Below are 27,595 nucleotides of genomic sequence, written 5' to 3'. Positions count from 1 at the left end.
GTCAGCTTTTTGTTTTTCCAAAACATGTTTATTATTGGCATCATAAAAAGTCAGTTAGATGTCCGGGACAATTTAAATTAATCTATTCTGGGGGTGAGGTATCAGAGAAGAGGGGGAGGTACGGGGATAAAAAGCGCCATGAGAAGGCTAGTCGTTATGCTACAGGACCGCAGCGGGATGAGTTCACTGTTTAGCGGCAGTCAGGTTGAAGCAGCCGCGCTGGTGGAACTGCATGTCCCTCACACGGCGCATGGACTGAATCTGAGGCTGGAAGGCACAAAACTCGTTGTAGTGTCTGTAGTCGCCACACTCAAACAGATACTGGTAGCCTCTGTAGCCGGGGTACTGGTATCCCACCCAACTTCAAAAAGAGGAAAACAGTGTGTAAAACATGGGGTAGTATTGCTATTGCTATTACTGTTGGATAAGGTTTTGATTTGGTACTCACGCTCCACCGGGAACCCTCACGCTGCCCACTCTGTCACAGAAGCCATGCGCCCACAGGGTTGGCACATCATCCTCCTGGATCTCCATCTTGTTGCCCTGGAAGTCACACAGCTCGTACAGGCAGATCTTGTGCTCCATGGGGTCCTGTATGCATTTGGAACAATTAGCAACATGCATTTGATTTCAATAAGGAGAAATTGCAACGCCCTCTCGAGTGTCCTACCATGCGAATGGGTCTGAGGGACATGAGACAATCACTGCGGTAGCTGTTTGACCAGGTGTCCCAGCGAGGATACTCGCCCTTCTCCAGGATGAACATCTCGCCACGGAAGTTAGTCTGCTCGAAGGCAACAAAGCTAAAGATGTAGACAGCAGGGAGAGATGCAGACCAGATAGTGGACGGCAACACAAGGACAAGGAAAAAAAAGAGGGACGGAGGGATGACAGCATGAGTATGGGGAAAAAAAGATGGTACCAACAAAACTAAAACTGCAACAGTAAAAATACATTTTTCAGCACTAAAACTGAAATAAAAATGAGTACAAATTATATAAGCATATTAAAATAATAAAAATGTTAACAAAAAATGAATTCAAAATACTAATAATGTTTTTCCTTTCCACATTAGATAATATCCACTGTTCGGGTGACTTACGGGCCGCACTCAACAATGATACTGCGGACTCTGTCCATTCCGCGTTCACAAACGTTCATGCACTCATTCTGCATCTCCATCATCCTGCCCTGGAAGTTCTCCTGATCGAACAGGAAGATCTGCAAGAGAAGTAGACCATGATCAGGTTTTCCACTTACTTTATTAATTTCACAATTTAGCTGGACTAAAAGGGGATTTCTGCAGCAGTGCCATAGAAGAACCATTTCGGATTTCCCAAAGAACCTTCTTAAAACCATTTTTTCTTGGTGTGAAGAACATTTTAATGATCTACATTTTGGTTCCCAATAGAACTTTTTCAATGAAGCAATGGAGGTTCCATGGATGTTAAGGGATCATTGAATCATAGAAGTCAAAAAAAGAATTTACATTTTTAAATTTGCAGAAGGATCATTTTGGTTTCTCAAAGAACTTTATAGTGAAAAGTTCTTTAAAAAGCATTTTTCACTATAAAGAACTTTTTTTTGTGCAATGGAGGTTCCATTAATGTTAAGAGTTGTTTATAGGATCATAGAAATCAAAAAAGCACTATAATGTTTTTAATTTGTAGAAGAATCATATTGGTCCCCAAAGCGCTTTTTAGTAAGCTTTTTGGTGCAATGGAGATTCCATGGATGTGAAGAGTTCTTCATGGAATCATAGAAGTAAAAAAAAAACAACTTTAATTTTTCAAATTTGTAGAAGAATCATTTTGGTTCAGCAAAGAAACTTTTAGTGGACAGTTCTTAAAACATTTTTCTGCTACAAAGAACTATTTTGTGCAATTGAGGTTCCATGGATGTTAAAGGTTCTTCATGGAATCATAGACGTCAAAAAATAACTTAAAATTCTTAAATTTGCAGTAGAATCAATTTGGTTAATGGACAGACTCCAATAAAGAACTTTTAGTTTTAAGAGTGGAAGTTTCATGCTAATCACAAAGTCTGTATGTCGTTTGTCTGCCAAAATCTGTTTCCTCAAACCAGTTCAGTGCATATACTTACTCTGTAGTTACCCATGAATCCGGGCTCTCCGGTCTTGGAAGCCTTGCTGGTGGCGGCAGGGGCGGGAGCTCCCTTGTCCTTGGCGTCAGTGCCCTGGTTGGTGGCGGACTTGGCGGTCTGAGACATGGTGAAGGGGTTCAAGAACGTCTGTGAGAAAAGAGCAAAGGGTGGGAAATGTCATGAGGCTTGAAACTGGTGCGTATACTCCAAAACGTCTATACAGGACTGGTGTTGTGGGACGGGGTTTGAATGTTAGGGATGGTTTGGACTTCACAGTCGCTGAAAAACAAGGGCAGTTTCCTACTAGATCCGTGAGCTGGTGAGGGGACTCAGCTTTTGCTATATCCGATTTACCTGGGCTCTTACCTGCTTGAGTACAGCTGTGCTGGGTTGGCTGGCTCGTGCTGGCCCCCTCTGACCAGTGCTCTAACTTTTATACCCTGGCAAGGGGAGTACAGAGGCACTCGGCATACAATAGAAACACGTCGTCATCAGACTTTGTCTGTGCCAAAGCCGCAGGGTCATCGCATAGCCCAGAAGGCTCTCCCCGCAGCGCCCGTAAGCATTTTACTGTCAATGGAAAACCCTGACAATGGCACTTTCCCCTCTTAGCCGGCACTCTATGCTATATGGTACATATGGAAGAGAGGTATGCACGCAGGTCAGAGGTCACGTGATCCTTATCCGCCTTAACCCGCTCTCTAACATGCTCTCTGAGTTTAACAAGCATTATGCGCTGTGATGTTACACTCTGATGTCAAATGCATTATAATATATAATATATATTTTGAGTGCAATAATTTTTTTCATCAAATATTATCATTTTAATTGTAATATATTTTCATATTTTAAATATATATTCATTATTATTGTTAATATTATTATTATTGCTACATACTGTTGCCCATTAGAAAATCCATATCTGACATCTGATACCAGTTTTATTCCAATCATTCAGATACTCATGATTTATAAGCTTAGTATTACATTTGCAGTGGTATCTTTTAGGTCGTGTTTGTGTGATAGCAGATGCAGAATGAGCTTGTTATGCAACTGAAGGATCCCACATGGAGTTGCACAGAGTCTCACAGGCACTCTTTGAGCATGCTGTATGAGATATACGGCTACAATCTTTTAAAATGAATGCTGCAATAGCCATGTAACAACTGCAATGTATCTTTTGAGAACCTCTCCTACTGACTCGCTGAATGATTAGCAGTAACCTTTGAAAGCAGAGTAATAAATAAAGAGCAGCGTATAAACCTTAACATGTTTTGGCTTTATAGAAGCCTTTTATTTTATATATTAAATGTTTTTTTTTTTATATTCTGACGTGAATGATTTTTGAACATTTATTACTATTATTATTATTATTATTATTATTATTATTATTATTACTACAGTAGATTTGTCACAGTCAGTTTTTTGTTTATTCAAACAAAAAATAACCCAGAGTGGTTAAAAAATTCTGCCAGGGTTTTCCTTGGGGTTGGAGATGGAACTGCAGAGGGTTTGTGAGACTGCTGGAAATGCCAAAATTTAGTTATATAAATAAAAAATAATGACAACAATAACAAACAAACAAATAACTGTCCATTTAAATGTAGAAAAAATGTTGTACTGTTTATTAGCAAGAATTCATTAAATTTTAGTGGTAGTAAAGACATTTATAATGTTACATAAGATTTCTATTTCAAATGCTCCTTCCGCAAAAATATTAAGCAGTACAACTGTTTTTAAAACTGATAATAATAAGAAATGTTTCTTGAGTAGCAAATTGGCATATTAGAATGATTTCTGAAGGATCATGTGACACTGAAGACTGGAGTAATGATGCTGAAAATTTCAGTTTTTTATCACAGGAATAAATTACATTTTAAAATATATTCAAAAAGAAAACAGTTGTTTTTAATAGTAATAATATTTTCCCACAAGATGAAAATGAATATAATTAATATTGTCGTTAATGCAGTAAATTGTTAAACATTTCTTTGTCCATTTCTTACATGGACCTGTTGTTATAAAAATTGCAGTGTTATTCAATTTTTAATTTTTTTTTTGCCAAATCTCAAAATTGTTCTATGGTGTGACCCTCAATCATGGTTCAATAAATTACAACTTTTATAAATTAAAAAGAAAAGCATAAAAATGTAACAATACAAGTGTCTATTTTAGTAAATGGCATTTATCAGTTTTTTCATCCATATATTTAGAAACTTGATATATTTTGTCTCTGAAAACCATGTCCTCTGGTGTGACACCATATTCTGATTTTAAATCGGGCAATTCCAGAGAAAACTTTAATTGGTTGAAGGACCCCTTTCATGATTGTGTGACTGAAGCCCCATGTGAAGCCCATGACAAGTGCACATGGTCAGTTTTTGTTTCAGAATGGTTCAAATATTTAACTTTTTTGGAACCACTACAGAAGTGTTACGTTTTGTTGTCCTTTGGTGTGACACCCCTAAATTATATTTTTTAATTAAAAACCATGTTAAACTACATAATCATAGACAGTTATGCAAATGTGTCTTGCTACCCGCTAACTCGGAATAGTAAGGTCGTTTATCAACACAAATTGCTGAAACGTCCCGTGGTGTGACGCCTGTACTGTCACACCAGAGGACAAGGTAGATTTTTTTTTAGAAGCATTTTAAATAATTAAATAAGGTTTGTTTAACTCCTTTTTGTTCTTTTTTGATCATTTTCAGTGTTCTTAAATGCAATAATTACATTATTAAAACTATTTTCTGATGTTTTTGCAGAAAACTTGTACTCTTATAGCGTGTGATGAAAATGAGTATAAAATGTGATACTTTGTTTTTGAAAAAGAAAGAATTGAGGGAGGGGAGATTAGTGGAAGAGAGAGGGTACAGAAATACAGACAGAAAACTAACAGGGATCCACCAGAAGCGAAAAAATTCTAAGAGAAGTCAATAGAAAGTAAATAGAATCAATATAATGCCTTAACATGAGTATCCATATAGTTTAAAAAGATTCATTGACATCTTAATGAATATAGTTTGAATATCATTCATATTTAGCTGTGCAGCAAGGGGGGGCTAGAAGAGTTTCAGCAACATACTGTTTGAATAAGAATGATGAAAAATACTTTGTTTTGTTTAAAAAACATGTTGATATTATTTGTTTTAAAATGAAACTTTCTTTTTTTTGTTGTGTTTTCTTTGATTTGTTTTGATCTCAGAATAATTTAAAAAACATTTGAGTACTGCAATAGGGGAGACAGAAATATCGCTCATCTTAAAATGGTTTAAATTTCAGCATTTTTGAACGGATGACAGCAAAGTTTTGTTGTCAAAGTTTGTCTTGAAATTGTCCAACAAGTAATGGGGTAAAAATTATGTTAATTATAATTTTTATAAATAAGTGTCTAACAATGAAGATAAATCTTTCTCATGCTATTTATATATTATTAAGAGTTTTTTTTTTTTTCTTAATTATTGCTATGTCACACCATAGGACAAATTTATGGTACAGTTCAGTAAAAATGTAAAAAAAACAAACAAACAAACAAACAAACAAAAAAACAGTGAACCCTTCATATTTTCCTTTTCCCCTGTGTTTTGTTTTCACATCTCCAAAGTATTAAAAAATAGAGACCAAGATCAGTTGTCAGCATATAAAATATATCTCAGCATATTTAAAGGTTATCTACATTTTTGTCTTACCTACACTGCTGTTCAAAAGTTTGGGATCAGTAAGATTTTCAATGTTTCTTATGCTCATCAAGGCTGCGTTTATTTGATCAAAAATACAGAAAAAAACAGTAATCTTGTGAAATATTATTACAAATTAAAATAACGGTTTTCTATTTTAATGTTCCATAAAAAAATATAATATATTCATGTAATGTAAAGCTGAATTTTCATCATCCATTACAGTCTTCAGTGATCCTTCAGAAATCATTCTAATATGCTGATTTATTATCAATATTGAAAACAGTTAATTTTAAATTTTTTAGAACATTTTTTGAAAAGATTCTCAGCATTTTTCAAAATATAAATATTTTCTATGAATATAAGTCTTAACCATCACTTTTTTATTTTTTATATATATATTTTTTTATTTATTTTTAAATACATGATATTCTTTTTTACTTCTTATTCACTAAAAAATATCACAGGTTCCAAAAAAAATATTAAGCAGCAAAAACTGTTTCCAACATTGATAATAAATTAGCATATTAGAATGATTTCTGAAGGAATAATGATGCTAAAAAAATCAGCTTTGCATCACGGAAATAAATTATGTTTTAAAGTATATTAAAATAGTAAACCGTTATTACAAATTGTAATAATATTTTAGAATATTACTGTTTTTCCCTGCATTTTGATCAAATAAATGCATCTTTTATGAGCATAAGAGACTTCTTTAAAAAACATTTAAAATCTTTCTGATTTCAAACTTTTGAATGGTAGGGTATTGTAAACAAGGGGTATTGTAAAACTGTATATTATTGTACAAAACCTGTTATTCCCCAAATATATTATTGCGTAAATAATAATACTTTTGAATAATTTAGTAACTTTTATTATGATACTGTAAGTGATGACATCTTCATAGCATTACTGTAAACCTCTACTGCTGTCAATTATAACACATTCACTGAACCAAAACAAGAGCGTCATATATGGATCGGGTCCAAGACCCGCACTTCTGCCCCTACACATGCACCGCCTCAGATCCGCGTTGGCCCTTAACACATATGTGCATATGACTCGCGTGTGTCCAGGTCCGAGCGTCCATGCCTGGATCCAGGCGGGGATAGTGTGGCGTTTGCACTTCTCCAGCTGTATAGATTTAACCCCTCCTTTGTCAGCTGGACAATGGCAAGCCCCTCCCTCGCTGCTGAGCCGGGGCTTTTACTGGGCCCTTTGCCAGGGGAGGCTTTAAAAGGGTACATGCACATGCCCAGCTTTCACTCTCACATCAGGACGTCCCAAGGGCATCGAAGCGAGGTGAGTTGTTCTCCGCTACGGGCCCGCTGTCTGTCCCCCCAACCTCCCTCACACGTCTAAACCGCAACAGGTCCACGGCTTCTTCTAGAGAGGCCTTCCTGTATGATCCAGTAACTTGGGAATGACTCAAACACAGAGCACATAGTCAAACTGTACTGATGTAAAGTCTCATTTAGTTTAATTCAGATGTGCATGTTGTTGTTTTTGAGATGTATGGGATGTTGGTTTGTCATCACTAATATCTGTAGTGAAGTTTAATTGACTAATTCTGTTTAATCTGTAACTTTGAACTGTTTGTACCAACTTGCTTTTTGTTTTCAAGCAGACAAAATGACTCACCATTGCACCAAGTTCTCTGGCCATTGGAAGGTATGCTGTCAAAAATTATTTTTCTGAAATTGTAAAAACGATTATCAAAGTACATTTTAGAAGAAAATACTATTTTTTTTTCTAGTCTTGTTTTTTGTAATTGTTTGAATTTTACTTGCAATTTCTGAGTAAAAAATAATCAATATATAAAGTATTTATTAATATTTAGCATTTGATTTTATTTATGTTTTCAGTTTTCATTTTAATTTTAGCTTAAGGTTTTTTAAAATATGTTTCTTATAAATAATAACTAAAATCTATTTTTTTCTAGTCTTTTTTGTAATTGTTTGTGAAAATTACTAGCAATTTCTGAGTAAAAAATAATCAGAGTAAATCCTACACCATTTTAGTGTATTATATAATGGTATAAAGTATTTCTTAATATTTTGCATTTGCTTTTATTTTTCATTTTCATTTCAGTTCACTTTTTTTGTTTTTTTACAAACATTTCTTTAAATATATCAAATATTATTTTAGAAGAAACGATTTTATTTTTTCTAGTCTTTATTTTGTAAATGTGAAATTTACTAGCAATTTCTGAGTAAAAATTAATCAGTAAATCTTTTTAAAACACCATTTTAGTGTATTAAATAATAGTATAAACTATTTATATATTATGCATTTATTTTTGTTTTCATTTTAATTTTAGCATACGTTTTAGTCTTTTTTTTAATATTTCTTTAAATAAGTCAAATATTATATTACATGAAAATACTATTAGTTATTGTAGCCTTTTTTGTACTTGTGAAATTGACTAGCAGTTTCTGAGTAAAAATTAATCAAAGTAAATACCACACCATTTTAGTGCATTAAATAATAGTATAAAGTATTTATTAATAATTTGCATTTGCATTTGTGTTTGTATTTTCAGTATTCATTTGAATTTTAGCTTGTTTTAGTCATTTTTTAAAAATTATTTCTTTTAAAAAGTCAGAGATTGTTTGACAAGAAAATACTATTTTAGTTTTTTAATCTTTTTTTGTAATTGTTTGTGAAATTTACTAACAATTTTTGAGTAAAAAATAAAGTAAATCCTATACCATTTTCAGTCTGTTATATAATAGTAATACTTTGCATTTGCATTTATATTTTGTATTTTCAGTTTTCATTTAACTTTTAGCTTAATTTTTCAGTAATTTAAATAAATCCAATATTATTTCACAAGAAGTGCATTTTACAAGAAAATACTATTTCAGTTTTCTATGTCAAAATTTCACATTTAATTAGTTTTTTTGTATTTGTGAAATTTTCTGTCAGTTTCTAAGAGAAAGTTGTAAAATTAAACAAATATTACTGAAGTACATTTTACAAAAAAATACTATTTCAGTTTTTCTCCTTCAAAATCTTACATGTATTTAAGCTATTACATGTTATTTCTTTGTCATTGTGAGGTTTAATAGCAATTTCTGAGTAAAAATTGTCAGATTAATCAAAGTACATTTTACAAGAAAAATATTTTTCAGTTTTTCTGCTCCAAAATGTGTTCTTTGCAACTGTTTGTGAAGTTTACTTGCAATTTCCAAAACACCCCAATTTTTTTCAGCATATGTTTGACACAATGCTGTCACTCATCGAGATCTCCAAAACAAGCGGTTGTGTTCCAAGGAATCCTACATAAGTCCGAAAGGATTGCATAATGATTTCAAGGGCTCCAGGAATGTTGTTATCTGGATGGTTTTGCTATAATTTGATAGTATAATTCCTAATATGTACACTGATGTTGAGCAACGCTGCTGCTTTTCTAGAGCTTCACATCCCATTTGGCCTTTTCCCCAACATGCAAGTCTTTAATTGTGCCCTTGAAATCTTTAAAGGTGCCCAACCTCTGTCTTCCAGATCATCGTGTACGACGAGGAGTGTTTCCAGGGCCGTCACCATGAGTTCACCTCAGAGTGCTGCAACGTCATGGAGTTCGGTTTCGAGAGCGTGCGCTCATTGAGAGTGGAGAGCGGAGCGTGAGTGTTTTCTCCAAGCTCTTTGTCTGATAGTCTACGTAATTCCTGAGGTTTGCGCCAATTATCTCCACTAGCTGAGACTCCATGTCGGGCAAAAACCATGACCTGACCTTTTATTCTCTAAAAAACATGCTCTGTAAAGCCAAAAAGCAACATCAATAGAGTTTAGGCTTAGAGTTTAGATTTCTCTGTTATTCAGGTCTCTGGATGTGGCTCAAGTGAGTGCATCTGCTCAATTTGATGCTGGTCAATTGAACAATGCTGGTTAAATGGCTAAATCTGGGGTGAATGGTTTGTTAAAATCACTAACCCTAAGTAAAAGCAGCAGTTGTGATTCTTGGTCAGCAGGGGTTTTGTTTAACAAGCGTGTCTTTATTCCATGTGGTGTTTTATTTGTGTAACCTTAATTTGAACAGGCAGGTCACTTAAGAACATGTTGCAGTGTGCAAAGACGTTCATATGCTTATCCACAAATTGATGCCACAGTGTTGTCATAGTTTGATTTACACCTAAAAAAAAGATTATTTTGAGTAAGAAAATACTCTTTCAGTTTTTTGATTTCAAAATTTAATGTTTAATTTGATTTGACTTGCCATTTCTTTGTAATTATTCATGAAATTTACTAGCATTTTTTGAGAGAAAATTGTTTAGAAGTACATTTTATACTATTTATTATGTATTATATATACTATTAAAATATTTTTTAGAATTTTAGTTTTAGTTAACAACACTAAAAAAATATATTTTTCAGTAAAAAACATTTTTAAAAAGATTATAAGAGTGTTTTACAAAAAGTAGTATTTCAGTCTTTCTGTTTTTAATGCCGATGTGTGACTTGCCGTTTCGTTGTAATTATTCATAAAATTTACTAGTAATTTCTGAGTGAAAATTGTTTCAAAGTAAATTTTACACCTTTTTGTGTATTTTTGTATACTATTACTTTATTAATATTACGCATTTATTTATTTATTTTTTAAATATTTTCAGTTTTCATTTTACTTTTAGCTTTTTTGTTGTGTGTTTTTGTGATTTTATTATTATTTTTTAATCATTCATTTTTGTTTTAATTTTTTTTTTAATGCTTCAACTTAACTTATTTTATTTCAGTTAGCTGCCAAGGCGTTTCTAATTTGCTAACATTTCTAATTTTCTAAGCTCTTTTAATCAAATATTTGTTTTATTTCAGCTTTATTTAAAATGAAAAACATTTTAAAAATGTTAAAATTAAAAGTTGTTTTTGATTATAGGAGCATGTTTTACAAGAAATAGTATTTCAGTATTTCTATTTCAGAAATGTAATGTTTAATTTGATGTGACTTGCCACGTCTTTGTAATTATTCAATTTATGAGTGAAAATTGTTTCGAAGTAAATCCTACTCCATTTTTTGTGTATTTTATGTACTATTAGAAGTATTTATTAATATTATGCATTTAAGTTTTTTGTATTTCAGTTTCAGTTATTTTAGCACTTCAACTTAAATGTGTTTTATTTTAGTTAGATGCCAAAGCATTTGTAATTTGCTAACATTTCTAATTTTCTAGAGTTCTTTTAATCAAATATTTATTTATTTCAGCTCAGTTAAAAAACATTTTAATCATCTTAGTTTTAGTTAACAACATTGTAAAAAAAAAATAGCTGTAAAAATGTTTTACAAGAAATAGTATTTCAGTCTTTCTATTTAAAAAAAATCATGTGATTTCTTTAAGTGAAAATTATTTCAAAGTAAATTCTACAACATTTCTTGTGTATTATATACTATTAAATTATTTATTAACATTATGCATGTAATTTTTGTATATTTTCAGTTTAAATTTAATTTTAGCTTGCGTTTTAGTAATTTAGTTGTGTGCTTTTTTTTCAATGGTTCATTTTTTTTTATTTAGTTTTTATTTCAGTTTTAGCACTTTAGATTAAACTTGTTTAATTTCAGTTAGTTGCAAAGGCATTTTTTATTTTGCTAACATTAAATATTTACATTTAATTAAATATATATATATTTCTGCTTTATTTCAAACATTTTAATAGTTTTGGTTAACAACACTGTAAAAATATTTTTTATATAAGAAATAAATTCAACACCAATTTATTTCAGTTTATGTATTATATATATTATTTTGCAATCTCTTTGATTTCTCTATTTTTAACTCAAATTTTAGTAATTTTGTCATGTGCTTTTGTATTTTTGTAGCTTTAATTCTTTTTTTTATTACAGTTTTAATTCTTTTAGTACTTCAGCTTGTTTTATTTAATTTAGTTGCCAAGGCCAAGGTTTTACATCTACCATTTATATTTCATTTTAACTCTATTTTAATTAACTAAATTGATTTTTCTATAGTTTTAATTCTAGTTAATAACAACAACACTGTGGCACACTGTTTAACCCGTGTTTGTCTTCAGGTGGGTGGGCTACGAGCACGGAAATTACCAGGGTCACCAGTTCGTGCTGGAGCGGGGCGAGTACCCTCAGTGCGATGCCTTCGGAGGAAGCAATGCTTACCACATCGAGAGAATGACCTCCTTTAGACCCATTTCCTGCGCTGTAAGTTCACAAAGCTCGAAAACCACAACCTGCCTTATCTGAACTTATTTTGCACGGGGTTTCTTTGATCATTTTCGGCATTGCATTGGAAAAATGCTCACTGGCTGACATTACGTTTATATAATTCCACCCAGAACCACAGGGAGTGCAGAATGACCATCTACGAGAGGGAGAACTACCTGGGCCGCAAGGGAGAGCTCAGTGACGACTACCCCTCTCTTCAGGCTATGGGATGGTGCAACAATGAAGTGGGCTCTATGCGTGTTCAGTCCGGAGCGTGAGTATCTGCTTGGGTTTCCTTCATCTGTTCAGTGTCCTTGCGCTTTTTCATTCACCGCTGTCTGTTCTGTCTGTTCAGGTTTGTGTGCTACCAGTTCCCTGGTTATCGTGGATACCAGTACATCATGGAGTGTGACCGCCACTGTGGGGAGTACAAACACTTCAAGGAGTTCGGCTCCCATTGCCAGACCCCTCAGATCCAGTCCATCCGCCGTATCCAGCAGTAACGGATTTCTCCTCGCCCTTCACCTAAAAACTCTCACGCCCCTTTCTGCCCGATGCTAAATAAACTGTCTTTCTTAAACCTCACTGACCTCCTGTTATAAATCTGTGTCCAAAACATGGAGTGCATTTACTGAAACCTCAGAGCAACATTGAGGAGTTTCGGACACTTTCAAACAGATTAAACATATTACATGCTGTGCTTTTTTTCTTGTTGTTTTGGCTAAAAAACTTGAGTTGACCCAAAATTTTAATTCTGTCATCATTTGTCACCTGTATGAGTTTCTTTCTTCTGTTAAACACAAAAGAAGATATTTTAAAGAAAACTGCTGACGGCACCCATAGACTTCCATTGTTTTTCCCCCCATACTATGAAAGTCAATGGCTGCCGTCGACCAACATTCTTCAGAATATCATTTTTCGTGTTCAGCTGAAGAGAGAAATTCATACAAGTTTGTAAAAAGCAAATAATGACACTATATTCATTTTATTGGGTGAATTATCACTAGAAAATAAAATGCACTTTCACTCGTCTTCCGCCAGGGGGCGTAATAAACCTACAAGCCAAATGATCATAAATAAGAATGCCGTGCAATAAAGGTTTAATGAGAAACAAAATATCAGAAATCCCTTTGAAAAAAAATAAACGAAAACGCTCCACAACATGACTTAACTTGTTTCAAGAAGTGGGTTTCAATTTCATTGTTTGTCAGATTAAATCATATGACGGGGAACTGAAAGAACAAACCCAAACAAAAAAAAAAAGCAGTATGCTTTTTTGTAGATGAAGTGTTGATAAAAGAGGTGGGATGCGCTTACACAACGATTTTATTTAGATAACATTGCGCAGCCGCTAGACTTACTATGATGTAGCCACGGGTTATGAATATTAATTACGTAACGTGACGTGCTCCAGCACGCCTAGCAGATTTGCTGAAAAGTGAGTGGGCGCTATTTAGACGGCGAATGAAAAATCCTTCTATGGGGAAGGTTTGACTCATGAATATTAATGAGGTAACGTGACTGGGCGCTTCAGGAAGGTTACTAAGCAACGTCAGCAGGATCTAATTAATATGCATAACTCAAGCCTTCGCCGTAGTAGGCGAAATAGTTTCGCGTACTTCATTTTTTACGCTTTTATTTAAAAAGAGAGCATGTGTTGCGTAAACCAGTTAGGGGGTCTAAACCAACTCGTTAGAAAAGTATACAACGTAAGTAAAATCGAGACTTCACACCTCAAACTGGAGTCCAGCTCCGCCTCGTCACAACATTCCAGTTCCGCGTTTTTCGACTCCAGCGCCGGGTTTTGCGTCGACTCGGCCGCTGGGAGGAAGTGCAGCTCTCAGAAGAGCCTGAATTTCACTTCACGACGCGCCGTTGGGGCTCAGCTCACACACAAGCACTAAAACAAGAAAATAGCCGTGTATTCCCATCTGGATTAACCGTAGGGAATCCTCAAGAAGCACTCGTTCCCGGAGGGTCTGAGTGGAATCGGACTGGAGTGTTTTATGTGGACGGATATAGTGTTTTCGTTGAGCGATGTCGGAAGAGATGAAGACTTGGATCTGCGACCCAAACACGGATGGGAAAGAAAAGAGTGGTTTCTCTCGGCAGTAACATCGAAAAATCTAAATCAGATGTCTTTTGGAGGAAAGTACATTTGAAGCTTCTGAACGAAGCGTGTTGGGGTTAAAAGCCACGTCGTTTTCTTTTCTTCGAAACTCAGTTTCGTCCATATAAGCTTGAGTTTGAAACGCACAGCCATGCATATGAAGTTCCGCAAGATCTAGCGCAGAGATTTCAGGGTGAACTGTTTATTTTTGTGCGTTTCATTTACATCAGATCACAGTAGCTGTGTTTTTATGTACGTTACTGCTTTGCAGTTTCATCTGAGCACGTTTCGTGCCACCATCGCGACATTTTTTTTTTAGAAAAAGGAAACTCGGATTGCTTTCGTTCACATTTGCTTATTTCCTTTTCTAGCGCCCCCCCCTCTCATCTGTAGGTTACAGTAGAGCAATATCTCAGCCGTTTTGTGCTTAGAGCACACCTCTCTCATTATATAAATAAATTGACGAGCAAGCAAATCCAGTTTAAGAGGAAAACTGCATTGCATTGCAATGGACTTGCCACATCAAAAAGGCTTCTCTAGTTTAATTTTGGCCCTTTAATTGGCTTCTAACATCAAGACAAACAGCTTGGATCAACAAGAGGAGTGACAGGCACATCTCAACCGTCGACCCACAAAAATGGGGATTTGTTTGTGATATGACCAGGATATTTACTCATGCATATGCTGTTTAGATCTTGAATGCATTTGCCTCGGATGTTCAGGAAACACTCCAGCTGCCCTTGTCGCATCGATAGCCATTATTTATGTTTCTCCAACCATTAGACTTCAGATTTCCACCATCTTTCCGCCTTTTAAGAAGAGGAGGACACGTATTACCCTTGTTATATGTGGTCTCTTTGCGTGCTGTCAACTGGTTAATGTGATTAAAGAGGGAAACATCGGCGCTTACGTCGTCCATTTTCATGCATTGGCGATTTTCTCCGTTTTGCAGCGAGCTGGCTTGCTTTATTTTAACACCTTAAGGAGATCATCTTGTCAAGATTGCATCGTCGTTTTGTAACACTGACTGGCCAGCTTGGATGCATTTGTAGTTAACTAGCCTGTTATTTCCATCTATCTGCACGGACGTTGGTTTAAATTAAGTTACATGTCATTTTTTGGACGGTCGTTGCACAGGCAGGTGGGTTGTTCGCGTTAAACTCACCCAAAGGGGTGGGTGCTGGATGGGGGGGCTCGATTAATCGATATAATCATTATTTTTGGCAATTTCCAAACCTGGAGGTGATGCCATGCACATATATTTCTCCTTTCTGAAACAAGAAGCCATTTCTGCAACTCCGTTGGACCTGAGGTTGACGTTGCTTCAGCTAAGCAACATATAGGTTTTCTATTCACAGTGGATTTTTTTCTTCCTTCCGCTTTTTTCGTCTATTTTCAGCCACGATGGTTTTCTGAGGGACTTCTGAAGGGAAAAAACTCGATAGTAAAAAAACTGAGGCTGGAATAGATGTTCGCGCCTCTCTCTCGCATCATCACCACCATCATCATCATCATCACCACCACAACCACCACAGCTCCCGCGCTCGTCTCGTGCTGAGTCCGCCCTCACGTTACCCCCTCACGGCTGGTTCTGGTACCGTTAGCGACTCGGTTCGACCCAGAGGGCTCGAAGATGGCGGACCTCGAAGCGGTTCTCGCCGATGTCAGCTACCTGATGGCGATGGAGAAGAGCAAATCGACTCCAGCGGCCCGGGCGAGCAAGAAAATCATCCTTCCCGAACCCAGGTAAGAGAAACGAGTCTGTCAGACAGTTAATGTTTTGTTGCGAAACGGCGGTTTGACATGTCAACATACTGAGTTATGAATTTCCACTGTATTTGACTAAATATTCGTGTTAAATAAACGATTTGAAGTGTTCGTTAGAAATTCCCTGTCACCGTTATCACCAACGGCCTCTCATGTAACGTTACACGTAGGGTTTGTTGTTTGCTTTCTAACGCTTTCAAAAACACTCTTTTAGACAAGCTATTTGTTTATATATAGATATAGCTCAGCAATATACCTTGTTATTTAATTATCTCAGAGCTCAATGTAAATACGATGGTTTGAATATGATAGTCAGGCCTGTACAGTATCAAAGTACTGACTAGCAGTATCGTGGTAACACCACAGTACTTTTTTCTGTAAGCGTTGGCTAAATCCTAATTATTGTGTTAAAAAGCTAGTGTCACATTTTGTGCTGTGTTTAGTGTTTTTGAGGTTGTTCAGCACTTACTGAGGCCTGCTGGGAAAATTCCCCCATGTGAATCAATGGCTCTTATCACCTGTAGATTGCTCCGGGTTGAGGGTGATATTCACCGTAAACAGGTCGAAATTCTGACATTGGCTTCACATTTGGGCTTGCATACTCAAAAGTGCCCATTGTTGGGATTTTGTGTGACTGTTGAATAGTTAGACCTTGAAATGTTGAAACAGATAGTGTGTGTTGTATTGGAGTATAAATGTATTTCAGATGGTGAATGCGTTTCTTTTACCTCCTACTAGTTCACTTTTAGTTTCTGCTTTCAAATGGTAAGCAGTACGTTTACATTGTAACCCCCTTTTCCTACACAGTCTATATACACTCTTGGTTTTCATTGCATTCAATCTGCACATTGTTTGGAGGACAACATTGTAAATATTTGATGGAAATTAATAAGTATTTTTGGATTTTTCATCTATTTAAGCAAAGAAATAATCAACCATTGGTTAATAAAACATAAAACTCTCTTTAGATTGAATCAGTTCTGCACATAAACCAAATTTCTTATTAGCAAGACATTCAACAACACTTATACAGGAATCTAGAAGTAGTAAACCTATACTAAACATAATTAGATAGGCCTAATATATAGTTGATTATGGTTTTGTTAGAGTTTATTGTACCTGTCCTCTTGAACACCGTGTGAGGAGTTCGTTGTGTGTATTGGATTTTTGTTTTTTTATGGCCACTGTCCGAAAACCGTAAAAGTGATAAACTGACTGTGCCGTCACAGTTTATGTAGTTATTTGGCCGTTTACTACCCCATCGGGAGACCAAACACTGTAAATGTTATTTAGACCTGCTTTTGGTAACAAACCCAAGGCCCAAGAAAAGGGAAATGGTATTTCATATTGCAGAGTTTGCTCATCTCGTTGGATCACTATGGTGATACAGCTGTCAGTTTACAATGTAAAGCCTGTAGTTCAACACAAAGCTTTTATTGTACAGTTTACACGAGCATGTGTCTCAGTATAGCCTGCGCATTCGTGGAATTGCAGTAGCTGGAATGTTTTTAAAGTTTATGTAACACTTAAAAGTGATTAGTGATCTCCTGGTGTAGCTAAAAGTTTTGTTGTCAGGTATACAGATAAGACTAGTTAAAAGTGCACAGGTAGCAGTACATCCCTTTCTTGGAAGTATGAGCTGTTAAGGCCATGTTTAGACTTTTTCTCAGCATGTTATGCTATAAAGTGTTTCTCAATTACATAGACTGCCTTGGATGTGAAAAAAATTGAGACAGCATTGTCATTTTACAACTGTTAAGTGAAATATTGATTTATTTACAGGGCACATTCACAACATTTTTGGCAAAAAGCCTATTGTATATTGTCAGAAGTGTAGAAATGTGTGAGAAACAGCTTACATAGAAGTAACTTTCAAACCAGACAGCTTCCTGTTGGTCATCATGGCGAATTGTGGTGAACAATTTGCGAAATTGTCTTGGGGAAATCATTTGCTTGCATTTGAAAGCCCCGATCGTGTGGAATCCCGTTGGAATGACTGGATTTCACATGTGAAAATTTGCAGAGCAACGGTAAATATGACCACACCTTAACAATAGTAATGTATTTCTGTCTTTTGGTATAATACTGTGTGAAATTATTATTATAATATTCAAATTCTTTGGCTGCACCTTTGTAATAGTAATACATTTCTGTCCTAGGTATAATAAAATTATTATTATTGTTATATTCAAATTGTTTGGCTTCCTACCTTTGATTTTGGTTTGAATTAAGGATGTCACAATACTCAATATAATATCGAACCATTCGGTACGACATCTACGGTTCAATATGCACTTGTGAATTGCGTTTTTTCGGTTTTGCATTTAAATAACTTCCTTGTTTTGTTTCTCACTGAATTTGCTGAATTCCACGTGCTAAAATGAGGAAACGATGATATTTGAAAAAGCAAAACACGCAGAGCATCTTCCATTCTAATGACATGCAATGATAAGCCTTTCTAAACCTGTTGTCCAACAAAAGGTATAAACACAAAAGTTATAAAAAACATTATAACTTGTTTTTAGTTCACAACGTCTGTCTAGTGTTTGAAATAACTTTCTTATGTGATCTGATGTGGATTCTCATCACAGAATGAGGCAGACAAATTCTATACTCATATTCTATGTATGTGAGTTAGCATTGGCTTATGAAAATACACGAGATGGCTTCAACACAGATAAACCCTATTATTGCAGACAAGTGTTTATTGTCCTTACATTTTATCATTCAAAACGTTTAACATTATATCTTGTTTTTATTCAGTTACAGCAATAGCGACGCCTTTATCCATATTAGAGAAGCTGGAACGGAACGTATCAGTGATGCTTCTTTGACACGTGGATTTTCTGCATGAGGGCGCCCTCTGGTGTCCAATATGAATCAAACCCATTCTATTTTGTGTAAAAATCTAAAAAACAATACCTCTCTCAAAAGAAAAATTAAGCAGACATATACTAAACCACGCTTTTTCCAGAGGTTTACGTGAGTATTTTGTTAATTTGTTGCAAAAAAAAGTGGCGAGATATCAGAACCGAAAACCGTGGTTAAAAACCGAGGTGCATATTGAACCGTGGACTAACTGTATTGTTGCGTCCCTAGTTTGAGTCCATTTTAAAATCCAGCTACAAGTCAATGCAAAGACTCTTTTCAGTTTGGTCACTGAAACTGGGTTGAATAATTTAGTTGAACTTGTTGCTTTAATTGTTAAACGTAAAATTGAGCGCCTTAACCATAGTGTTCATTACTTTTTATTTAGCATGCCAAATGCTCATGGTGGCACCATGAGCTTTAAAGACGTTTTTGTTGACGTGATGGTTCTAAAACCTTGAATCAAGAATATCTTAAGTAGTGCGTTTTAAGTGCTCACTTTTATTGCTGACCTCCCAATTATTTATAGAGCTTGTCCTTAGTGATTGTCACCCATGTAAACGTAACATAAAATCCTATGAAAGCATTCAATCGGGCATTTCAAAAAGTCTTCTAGTAGGCCAGCATCAGTTTAAACTCGCGGCAAGATTCATTTACGGTTAATCATCTTCCATCCTACGCCAAGGCTAATATAAACGTCTCTCCCTGGGCTGAGATGATGCATGTGCCGGTGGGCTACTTAGCCTCCCCGGATGAAGTGGTAATGCGCGGTACGAATCTGAAACGATAACAAGGGTTGGCTTTTCCGTTCGGCAAAGTGGTAAGCCATACATCCGCTCCTCATTGTGATTAGTCTGCTTTAGTGGCTCTGTTTGCTCTGAGGGATTACTGTAGTCCGCAGCAGGGCGGCATCACCACAGATCGAGTGAAAGCATTAGCCGTTGACATCAATGTCCCCATCATTAGCATTATTACGACCTCCATAAGCTTGACGCCACTCCCAGCTGCACCTTCTGACTAACGCTGTTGTTTAATGTCAGACTCTTCAAGTGCCTTTTTGTTGGTGTTCAGAAAGCATTTTTAAACCTGTGTGTATCAGTATCCCATATTGATGATCCATTGTGCATAAAAAAGCATTAAGCTGATGGTACAACAAAGGCGTTTGTTAATAAATAGAAGGTACTTTGTCCTTTGCCGGCAGAGAAAGTAGCGGCGGAGAGAGATAGCGCGGCTCTGCTACATTCTCCTCGGGCCAGTCGTGAGCCCGCTGGCAGAGAGGTGAGATTTTGACAGCATGACTGGAAGTGTTTGAGGAGCTGGCGGGATTGTTTGACAGCGAGACGAGTGGAAGAGACTGGAGATTGTTTCAGTCACGTAGACGTTGGACCGTGGGACGGAACTGATGCGATTGCAGACAGACAGAGAAAGAGATGAATGTGTCTGAATCCTGAGAGAGACAGGAGGCGAGGGGTCGTGCATGTTGTGGTTGAGTGCCATATCTCCTGCACGGGTGCAGTCCTGCGTTGTAACTCCCATCCATCCATTAGTCGGTGGTTTCGAACTAGTTGCCACTTTTGAGATGCTAAAGGCCAGTTAATGTGTCATAATAATGTAGGCCAGGCGATAAATTATGAATGCGGTGCGTGAGTATAACATGTAGTCATTAATAAATGAGAAGTTTGTTTATGTCTTAAAAGGGCTCATCGCAAGCTTGAGGTTTCAGCCACTCAAGTGTATGGCTTATGAGCGCTCCAGATAACAGCTTTTGCTTTTTACAGTAATGTGTTAAGTCATTTAGGGCAGGGCGTTTAAATATTGTTTTTAAACTTATATTGATCTGATATTGATCTCCATTTATGTATTTTCTCTGAAATGACTTAAGATGGTGTTTGGAAGATGGAAGAATTAGATGAAATATGGGACCCTGGACCACAAAACCAGTCGTAAGGGTCAATTTTTTTAAAGTTGAAATTTATGCATCTGAAAGCTGAATGAATAAACTTTCCATTGATGTATTGTTTGTTGGGAGAGGACGATATTTGAAAATCTGGAATATGAGGGTGCAAAAAAATCTAAATATTGAGAAAATCGCCTTTAAGTTGGCCAAAAGTTCTTAGCGATGCATATTACTAATCAAAAATTAAGTTTTGATACATTTACAGTAAGAAATTTACAAAATATCTTCATGGAACATGATCTTTACTCGATAATTGATCATTTTAACCCATACGTTGTATTTTTGGCTATTGCTACCCGTGCTACTTAACAATGGTGTTGTGGTTCAGGGTCATATATAGAACTGCAGTTCTAAAGCATGGGGGTCAGTAAGATTTTTAATGTTTGTAAAGAATCTTATGCTCACTAAGGCTGCATTTATTTGATTAAAGTGCAATAAAAACAGTCATATTGTAAAATATTATTTTAATTCAAAATAACTATTTTCTGTTTGAACATATTGTAAAATGTAATTTATTGCTAAGATGCAAAGCTGAATTTTCAGCATCATTACATGATGAGTCACATGATCCTTTATAAATCATTATAATATTACTGATTTGCTGCTTAATATTTTTGTCCTGATTCACATAAATGAATCAAAATGTTCTATGCCATTTTTGCACACTGACCATCTGAATTACCATAAATATACAGTATGTGACCCTGGACCACAAAACCAGTCATAAGGGTAATTTTTTTTTTTTTTTTAAGTAATTTATCTTTCCATTGATGTATGGTTTGTTAGGGTAGGACAATATTTGGCTGTGATACAACTGTTTGAAAATCTGGAATCTGAGGGTGCAAAAAAATACTGAGAAAATCGCTTTTAAAATTGTCCAAATAAAGTTCAATGCATATGATATTACTAATCAAAAATTAAGTTTTGATATTTACTGTAGGAAATATGCTTGATGGAACATAATCTTTACTTAATATCCTAATACTTTTTGGCATAAAAGAAACCCCAGTCATTTTGACCCATACAGTGTATTGTTGGCTATTGCTACAAACATACCCGTGCTACTTATGACTGTTTTTTTTGGTCCAGGGTCACATATATTGAGTATTCATATATCATCGCCCAGCTCTGTTTATATTAGCAGCCCTGATATCAGCCCTGTCCATTTACCGCAAAGTGTCAGGTCACTCACTACAGGAGTGTCTGTGTCTGGTCCGGGACTGCAGGAGCATGTTTGGGGACACTCCTATCTCCCCTGACCTGCACTCTGACTCTGTGGGGCTGTGGTTGGGTGATAATGAGCCCTTGGAGGGGGTGCTAATTGATTCAGTCTCCCAAACTTGCTGCTCATTAACACCCTCTCCCAGGGCAGCACGGCAGTGCCCTCCGTTGGGAAGCGGGCGGAGAATTGAGCAGGTGGTTGTGGAGAGACCTAAACTAAGGCCAGGATCGAGGTGGAAGGGCAGCGCAGTCGGCTGGCTGAAGAGTCCCGTTGCCTTCTTCTTAGGGCTTGGATGGCATTTGTTTTGCATGTAAAGTTTTGAACTAAAATGAACTGATCTTTTATATTTTGGTTTCTCTATTTTCTCACAGTATTCGGAGTGTAATGCAGAAGTACCTGGAGGAAAGGGACGAACTGGCCTTTGACAAAATCTTCAACCAGAAGATTGGTGAGTTTTCTTAATCTTTCATGTCGCTATGAGCGTGGGTTGCTTTGGAAAAAATTGGTCCGATCATTTCAGATTTATAAAAAGGCCATTATTGAGGATGCAAATAGAGTAATTCTTCGAAAAACCTTTTAAAAACATCACATACCCTTGAGACATTTTAATCGCCATGAAGTTAAATAAGGATCTTGTTCTTCCTTTTTTCTTATCTGTGGAGTCAAAGACCGCTCTTTGTTCTTTGTAACCACTGGCCGTTATGTCTCTATTAGTCACCTGAACAGTTAAACTCTTTGTCAGACAGCGTGTCGTACAAATGCTCTTGTGTTGTGGTCCGATGAATGCATATGCCCAGATAACCTCAGGTACCTAAGTGAAAGCATGCTTTTTTCCCATTGGTGCTTCGGAGAAAGACGTTTGCTGTAATGTGTGAAGTGTGAGCTGTGAAGGCACCATGGGAACGTGGCAGCCAGCCCTAGATTTTGATTAACTTTAATTTTTACTTACTTTTGTGTCTGAAGTCCCAAGTGAGGATCTGCTTCAGTGGTTTCTCTCTCTCTGTCAACCTTTTTTTTGCATGCATGCATTGCATTATACAATAACGTGCTGATAGTGCCTAGTTATGGTATCTGAGATTCTTATCAGCAGTTTTAACAAACAAAATAGTTGTGGGTTTCCCACCTGGGGTTTGAGAGTTGATGGAAAAACTAGTAATTAATGAAAGGAATGGTTCATCCAAAAATTAAAAATTGACAGATGTACACTCGTCAGCGCCAATAGCCTTGTGGTTAGCGCATCGACATATAACGCCATTGCGCTGCGGGCGGGCCGAGTTCGAATCCCGGCTCGTGGACCTTTCCTGATCCCACCCCCTTCTCTCTCTCCCACTTCGCTTCCTGTCCATCTACACTGTCCTAAACAAATAAAGGCGTAAAAATGCCAAAAATAAATATTTAAAAAATAAAGCTCACCAATAGGTCCTCTGTGGTGAGTGGGTGCTGTCAGAATGAGAGTCCAAACAGCTGATAAAAACATCACAATAATCCACAAGTTATCCACATGACTCCAGTCAGTTGATGTCTTGTGAAGCGGAAAGCTATGTTTGTTCATAAGAAATCTATCATTAAGGCATTTTTAACTTCAAACCGTAGTTGTAGGCCATTGTCCACTGAACTACCTAGATCACCTGTTTAAAGACCCTATAATACAGGTCTTTTATGTGATCATATGTATGTATTCTTATTTATGTTTTCATAGGTTGTATGTTTTAGACTGTCAGCGTTGTTACAAAAGTGTTACTGTAGTATAAAATGAGTCACTATCACAAACTGTTATTTATGTACATGTAAACAAGTGGACTGTTTGAGTGGGAAACCTGTTCGTGAGCTTAACAGGGAAGCCGCTACGCATGTGACATGTTGATGGGTCTAAACAACAAGTACATTAATTAAGTGAAAGAAGGATTTTCACTAATGCAAATATCTGAAGTAGCTTGCAAATGTTCCATGTCCTCTCTAAAGAGAGGCCGAAGCAGGAAACCGGCGTTCGCTGCTGCGGTGTCGCTAGTTCACATGCTGAATTTGAATGACAAATGTCTCGGTTTTGCATCTGACCAGTGGAAGGAGATAATGACTCAGGGGCTGATTGCATAATCAGATGCTTCCCTTCTGTCTTTGTCTTTTAACCCTAGTCGCTGTGGCGTTTTGTGTTTATTTGATGGACCAAATAATGTCGCATGACATAACAACATGCGTTACTGCTTGGCTTTTCTGGGCCAGTTCTTTTAGGTCATGATAGCTGTAACCTATTGATCTATTTTAGTTCTTTTTGATGTCCTGAAAATGCATAGTTTCTCATGTGTTTGGTAGGGCAATTTTTCAGATTTGATCGATTCATTTGAATTTAATGTTTTGCCACGATTTTTTTTTTTTATTTTTTTTTTTTTTTTTTTTTTCAGAAATCGAGTAATCGCGATTTTGAATAAAAATATTACCAAACTTTAGAATTAGACACTTATATACAATATACCAATGATAACACTAAAGCAAAAAGAACTATCCAACCGCATGTGAGCTCACGTGATTAACCGCTAACGCGTGACACGCTCATACCTCTAGGCGCTATTCACACAGAATGCGCTTTTGTGTTGACAAAGATGTGACGCAGGCAGTGGAATAGGAAAGGATGTGAGTAAACTTCTTTTAACTTGATCATCACGTTTTTAGATTGCCGCTTCATGCATGAGACGCGGGTGCAACAGCAAAACGTGTCCATGTTTAAATAGAAAAAGCAATGGAAAAGCAGCGCAATCGAATAAAAAAAAAACTGTGAAGAACAACTACTGTATGTCTGATATTTCATGTTTGCATGAAATGACAGGCTGAAAGCTGCTGTTCATTGTTTTTACAGAACATTTATAGTTAATAATAGTCTGCTGGTGTTATACCTTCAGTCATTTTTAATTTGATTTACCTTGACTTTTGATTTTTTTTTTTTTTTTTTAAGTATTTTTCTCATATTTCTCATATACTCATATTTCAAGTTTGTACAAGCTGTAGTTGTAGTTCATGCATCTTTATTTAACAAGTGATTAGTTGAACATTTGCATCATGTTGACAACGTGTGGTGCACTTAGAATAGAGTTTTCTTGAACTAGAGGGTTAATAAAGAAAAAGTTACTTGTAGTTACATTTTCAAGTTGACGAGCTAAAAATCAGAGAAAAATCGAGAATTGGTGAAACGTTATCGTTCTGATAAAAATGAAATTTTAATTTTTTGCCATGTTGCTCAGGCCTAATGTTTAGTTTCTTTTCAGTAAGCCTTCTTGTTTTATTCCCACTGTGAAGAACCAACACGTGCTGTGATCCACCTAGTCATATGAGGCCTAATAGGGATCAACAAGTAGCTTTTACCATTAAAATTGCATGAGAAATTAATAGAAATAAATCTTGCTTAGCAGGAGGAGATGTAGAGAGCAGCGCAAGGATGAAAAGCTCATGCTCAGGGGTGTCTGTCGGCCCAGAACGAAAGAGGAAAATGCCATCCTCCTCTATTGATATAATTTGGTTTGACAGTCACAGCCATAAAGACATTCGCATGGAAAAACTGAGCGTTTGATGTCTGACTTCATTGGCAGAAGAACTCGATGTACTGGAACATCTGGAATGGTCTAGATAATGCTGTCTATACATGTTATACTATGAGAAGCATTCATAAATATCGGATTGTTTATCCACGTCAGTGGCGTTTAAAAGTATCATGTGGCGAGAGGTCAGCATTGATCATTTTTGATTGATTTTGAACCCAGCATTAAATGGTTAACACTCCTCCTGAGCCATGTGAGCGATAACTGTCTGGCGCAATGGGGGAAAATGCTTCATGTTCCTACTTTGATTGTGCCAGACAAGCGTAGCATTTCACAGCTACCGTTGTTCTACCCTCACAGGATAAACTAAAGCCATTTTGCCCAAACTCTTTCATGACCTACACGCACCAAAGATCTTGCATGCTCTGCAGGTCGATAAGCTTGTTGCATTGACGCCTTTTATTTAAGTCTTCTTCCTGTCTGGGAAGTCACGACTGACTGTAATAAATAAAGCAGGGCAGCTCAGGGCGAAGATGAATAGCCCTGGTTGGCAGAACGGCATTGGTGCACCGTTGCACGCGCGCTCGTGTGCGTGTATCTGTGCAGAAACGTGACAGTTTGACAGCAAGTTTTGGGCTGATGATGTCTCTCCATCCCCCCCTCTCCATGACAAATGATTTATTGGTCGGCGATGTCGGTTTGTGATACAGAGATGCTGCACTGCAGTGCAATTCTCTCTCGTTTGCACTCTCTTTCTTCTTCTCCTGTGATTTTACTTGTTAGCATGCTTCACTTTTTGGCAGGTGACATCAATTTCATTTTATTGCGGCCAGCGGAATTTTTGGAACAAGGTCTCGACCCTGTGCAGAAATAAAATGTTATGGTGCTGCTGTGTTAACATTAACATGGGGAACAGAGATTGCACAAAAGTGAGCATTCTTCGTCATCATCTACTTTTAATCCTCCTCATGTTAATCAAAAAAAGCCCTTTGACCCTTCTTTCCTCCGTTGGACACCAAAGTAAATGTTTTACATAATCTCTTAGCTTGAATGAAAATCAGTATGAGGAGTTTATTTGCAAAACACATTTATTCAAAAAAGCTGGTATTGTCCACTTTTATAGCATCGCGATTTCACCTTTTACTGCAAGCGCCTTTGTTGTTTGTGAATAGAAGTCCATTTTAGCGAATCAACACACTGTATTCAGGTCAGGTGACAAGGCAGCCAGTCACTTTGAAAAGTTGCGCTAGATGAGGGGATTTTACTCAAAGCTGACTTTGACGAACTTGATGAACCGAGGATATCATCTTCAGGGCGTAAAAGGAGGAAAAAAAGCTGAAACTTTTTCACAGAAACTTACAAAAGCGGCACGTTACAGTGTGAGGGGAAAACTGTGTGTAATTACTACCGTGCAGTCTATGATCACAACAACAACGTTTGTCAGGAGTCTACATTGTATACAAAGATTAAACAAGTGTTTTTTTTTTTGTTGTTTTTTTTTAACTAAAACGAAAAATGTGGAGTTATTGGCTTTTGCTAAGATGTTTAATATATAGAAAAAACATACTATCAGTGAACTTTAATTTTGTAAGTTACCGGTATTTAAGTTATTATTACTTAATCAAAACAACCCAACTGCAGTTTGGTTGATTTTTACTTGTAATGCACAGTAAAAAACATGATTTCTGCAAATAAATAATAATTCAGTTATCTGTTTTTTCAAATAAACTCTTAATATATTGAAAAGTTAAAATTATGATATTCATTTTAATTTTCGGTTCATTTATCCGATTAATTAATGTTTTTTAAAACGTTTTGTTTTATATTTTATTTTTTACATTTCTTAGTCTCATCATAACATTATGTACATATATGTATATTTTATTAATATTATTTTATATTTTTTTAATTTAATACTTAGTGCCCTTAAATCTTTTTAAAAAATGCACTTGCATGAAAAATATTTTCTGTGAATAGTGACTAAGTTCGGTCTCGTTTTCATGCTACAGAAAGCTTGTGTATGTATGTATGTATGTATATATGTATATATATGCACTTTCATATATATGTGTATATATGCACTTTGACCAGTAAGCACAAAGCAATAGAATGTCGACTCATACACATGGTTATTTTACCTCATCTAATGTACTGATTTATTATAGCTTATTTTTTAATATATATTAATACCAAAG

The 27,595-nt window shown here is 36.1% G+C and overlaps 3 protein-coding genes across 5 annotated transcripts in view; 2 read left to right on the top strand and 1 right to left on the bottom strand.

Annotated features, from left to right (window-relative positions):
* Window positions 1-20: 20 nt before the first annotated feature.
* On the bottom strand, window positions 21-2,563 carry crybb1 (crystallin, beta B1). 2 transcript variants are annotated; one of them, XM_051121355.1, is made up of 6 exons: window positions 2,458-2,496; window positions 2,104-2,250; window positions 1,103-1,221; window positions 671-803; window positions 449-591; window positions 21-361 (listed from the first exon to the last, which is right to left on the bottom strand). In XM_051121355.1, the coding sequence occupies exons 2-6, from the start codon at window positions 2,227-2,229 to the stop codon at window positions 184-186; spliced, it is 699 nt and encodes a 232-aa protein (XP_050977312.1). In that variant the 5' UTR covers window positions 2,230-2,250; window positions 2,458-2,496; the 3' UTR covers window positions 21-183. The 2 variants fall into 2 exon arrangements, with proteins under 2 accessions (XP_050977312.1, XP_050977311.1); XM_051121354.1 differs by having other exon boundaries at window positions 22-361; window positions 2,470-2,563.
* Window positions 2,564-6,980: 4,417 nt separating this feature from the next.
* Window positions 6,981-12,534, top strand: cryba4 (crystallin, beta A4). 2 transcript variants are annotated; one of them, XM_051121414.1, is made up of 6 exons: window positions 6,981-7,082; window positions 7,405-7,451; window positions 9,288-9,406; window positions 11,805-11,946; window positions 12,081-12,223; window positions 12,305-12,534. In XM_051121414.1, exons 2-6 carry the CDS (start codon window positions 7,413-7,415, stop codon window positions 12,450-12,452), a joined length of 591 nt encoding a protein of 196 aa, XP_050977371.1. In that variant the 5' UTR covers window positions 6,981-7,082; window positions 7,405-7,412; the 3' UTR covers window positions 12,453-12,534. The 2 variants fall into 2 exon arrangements, with proteins under 2 accessions (XP_050977371.1, XP_050977372.1); XM_051121415.1 differs by having other exon boundaries at window positions 7,028-7,082; window positions 7,408-7,451.
* A 1,234-nt stretch (window positions 12,535-13,768) lies between these two features.
* grk3 (G protein-coupled receptor kinase 3) overlaps window positions 13,769-27,595 on the top strand; it is a 64,757-nt gene continuing 50,930 nt past the window's right edge. Inside the window, exons 1-2 of the mRNA XM_051120688.1 lie at window positions 13,769-15,805; window positions 22,245-22,321. Of these exons, the coding sequence (XP_050976645.1) occupies window positions 15,693-15,805; window positions 22,245-22,321 (190 nt within the window). The 5' untranslated portion in view covers window positions 13,769-15,692. The remainder of the gene's footprint in view (window positions 15,806-22,244; window positions 22,322-27,595) is intronic.

This window comes from Labeo rohita, chromosome 10 (assembly GCF_022985175.1).
Source record: "Labeo rohita strain BAU-BD-2019 chromosome 10, IGBB_LRoh.1.0, whole genome shotgun sequence".
Lineage (NCBI taxonomy): Eukaryota > Metazoa > Chordata > Actinopteri > Cypriniformes > Cyprinidae > Labeo > Labeo rohita.
Note: the sequence above shows the minus strand (reverse complement) of the source record. Positions and strands in the feature narration are given on the sequence as shown.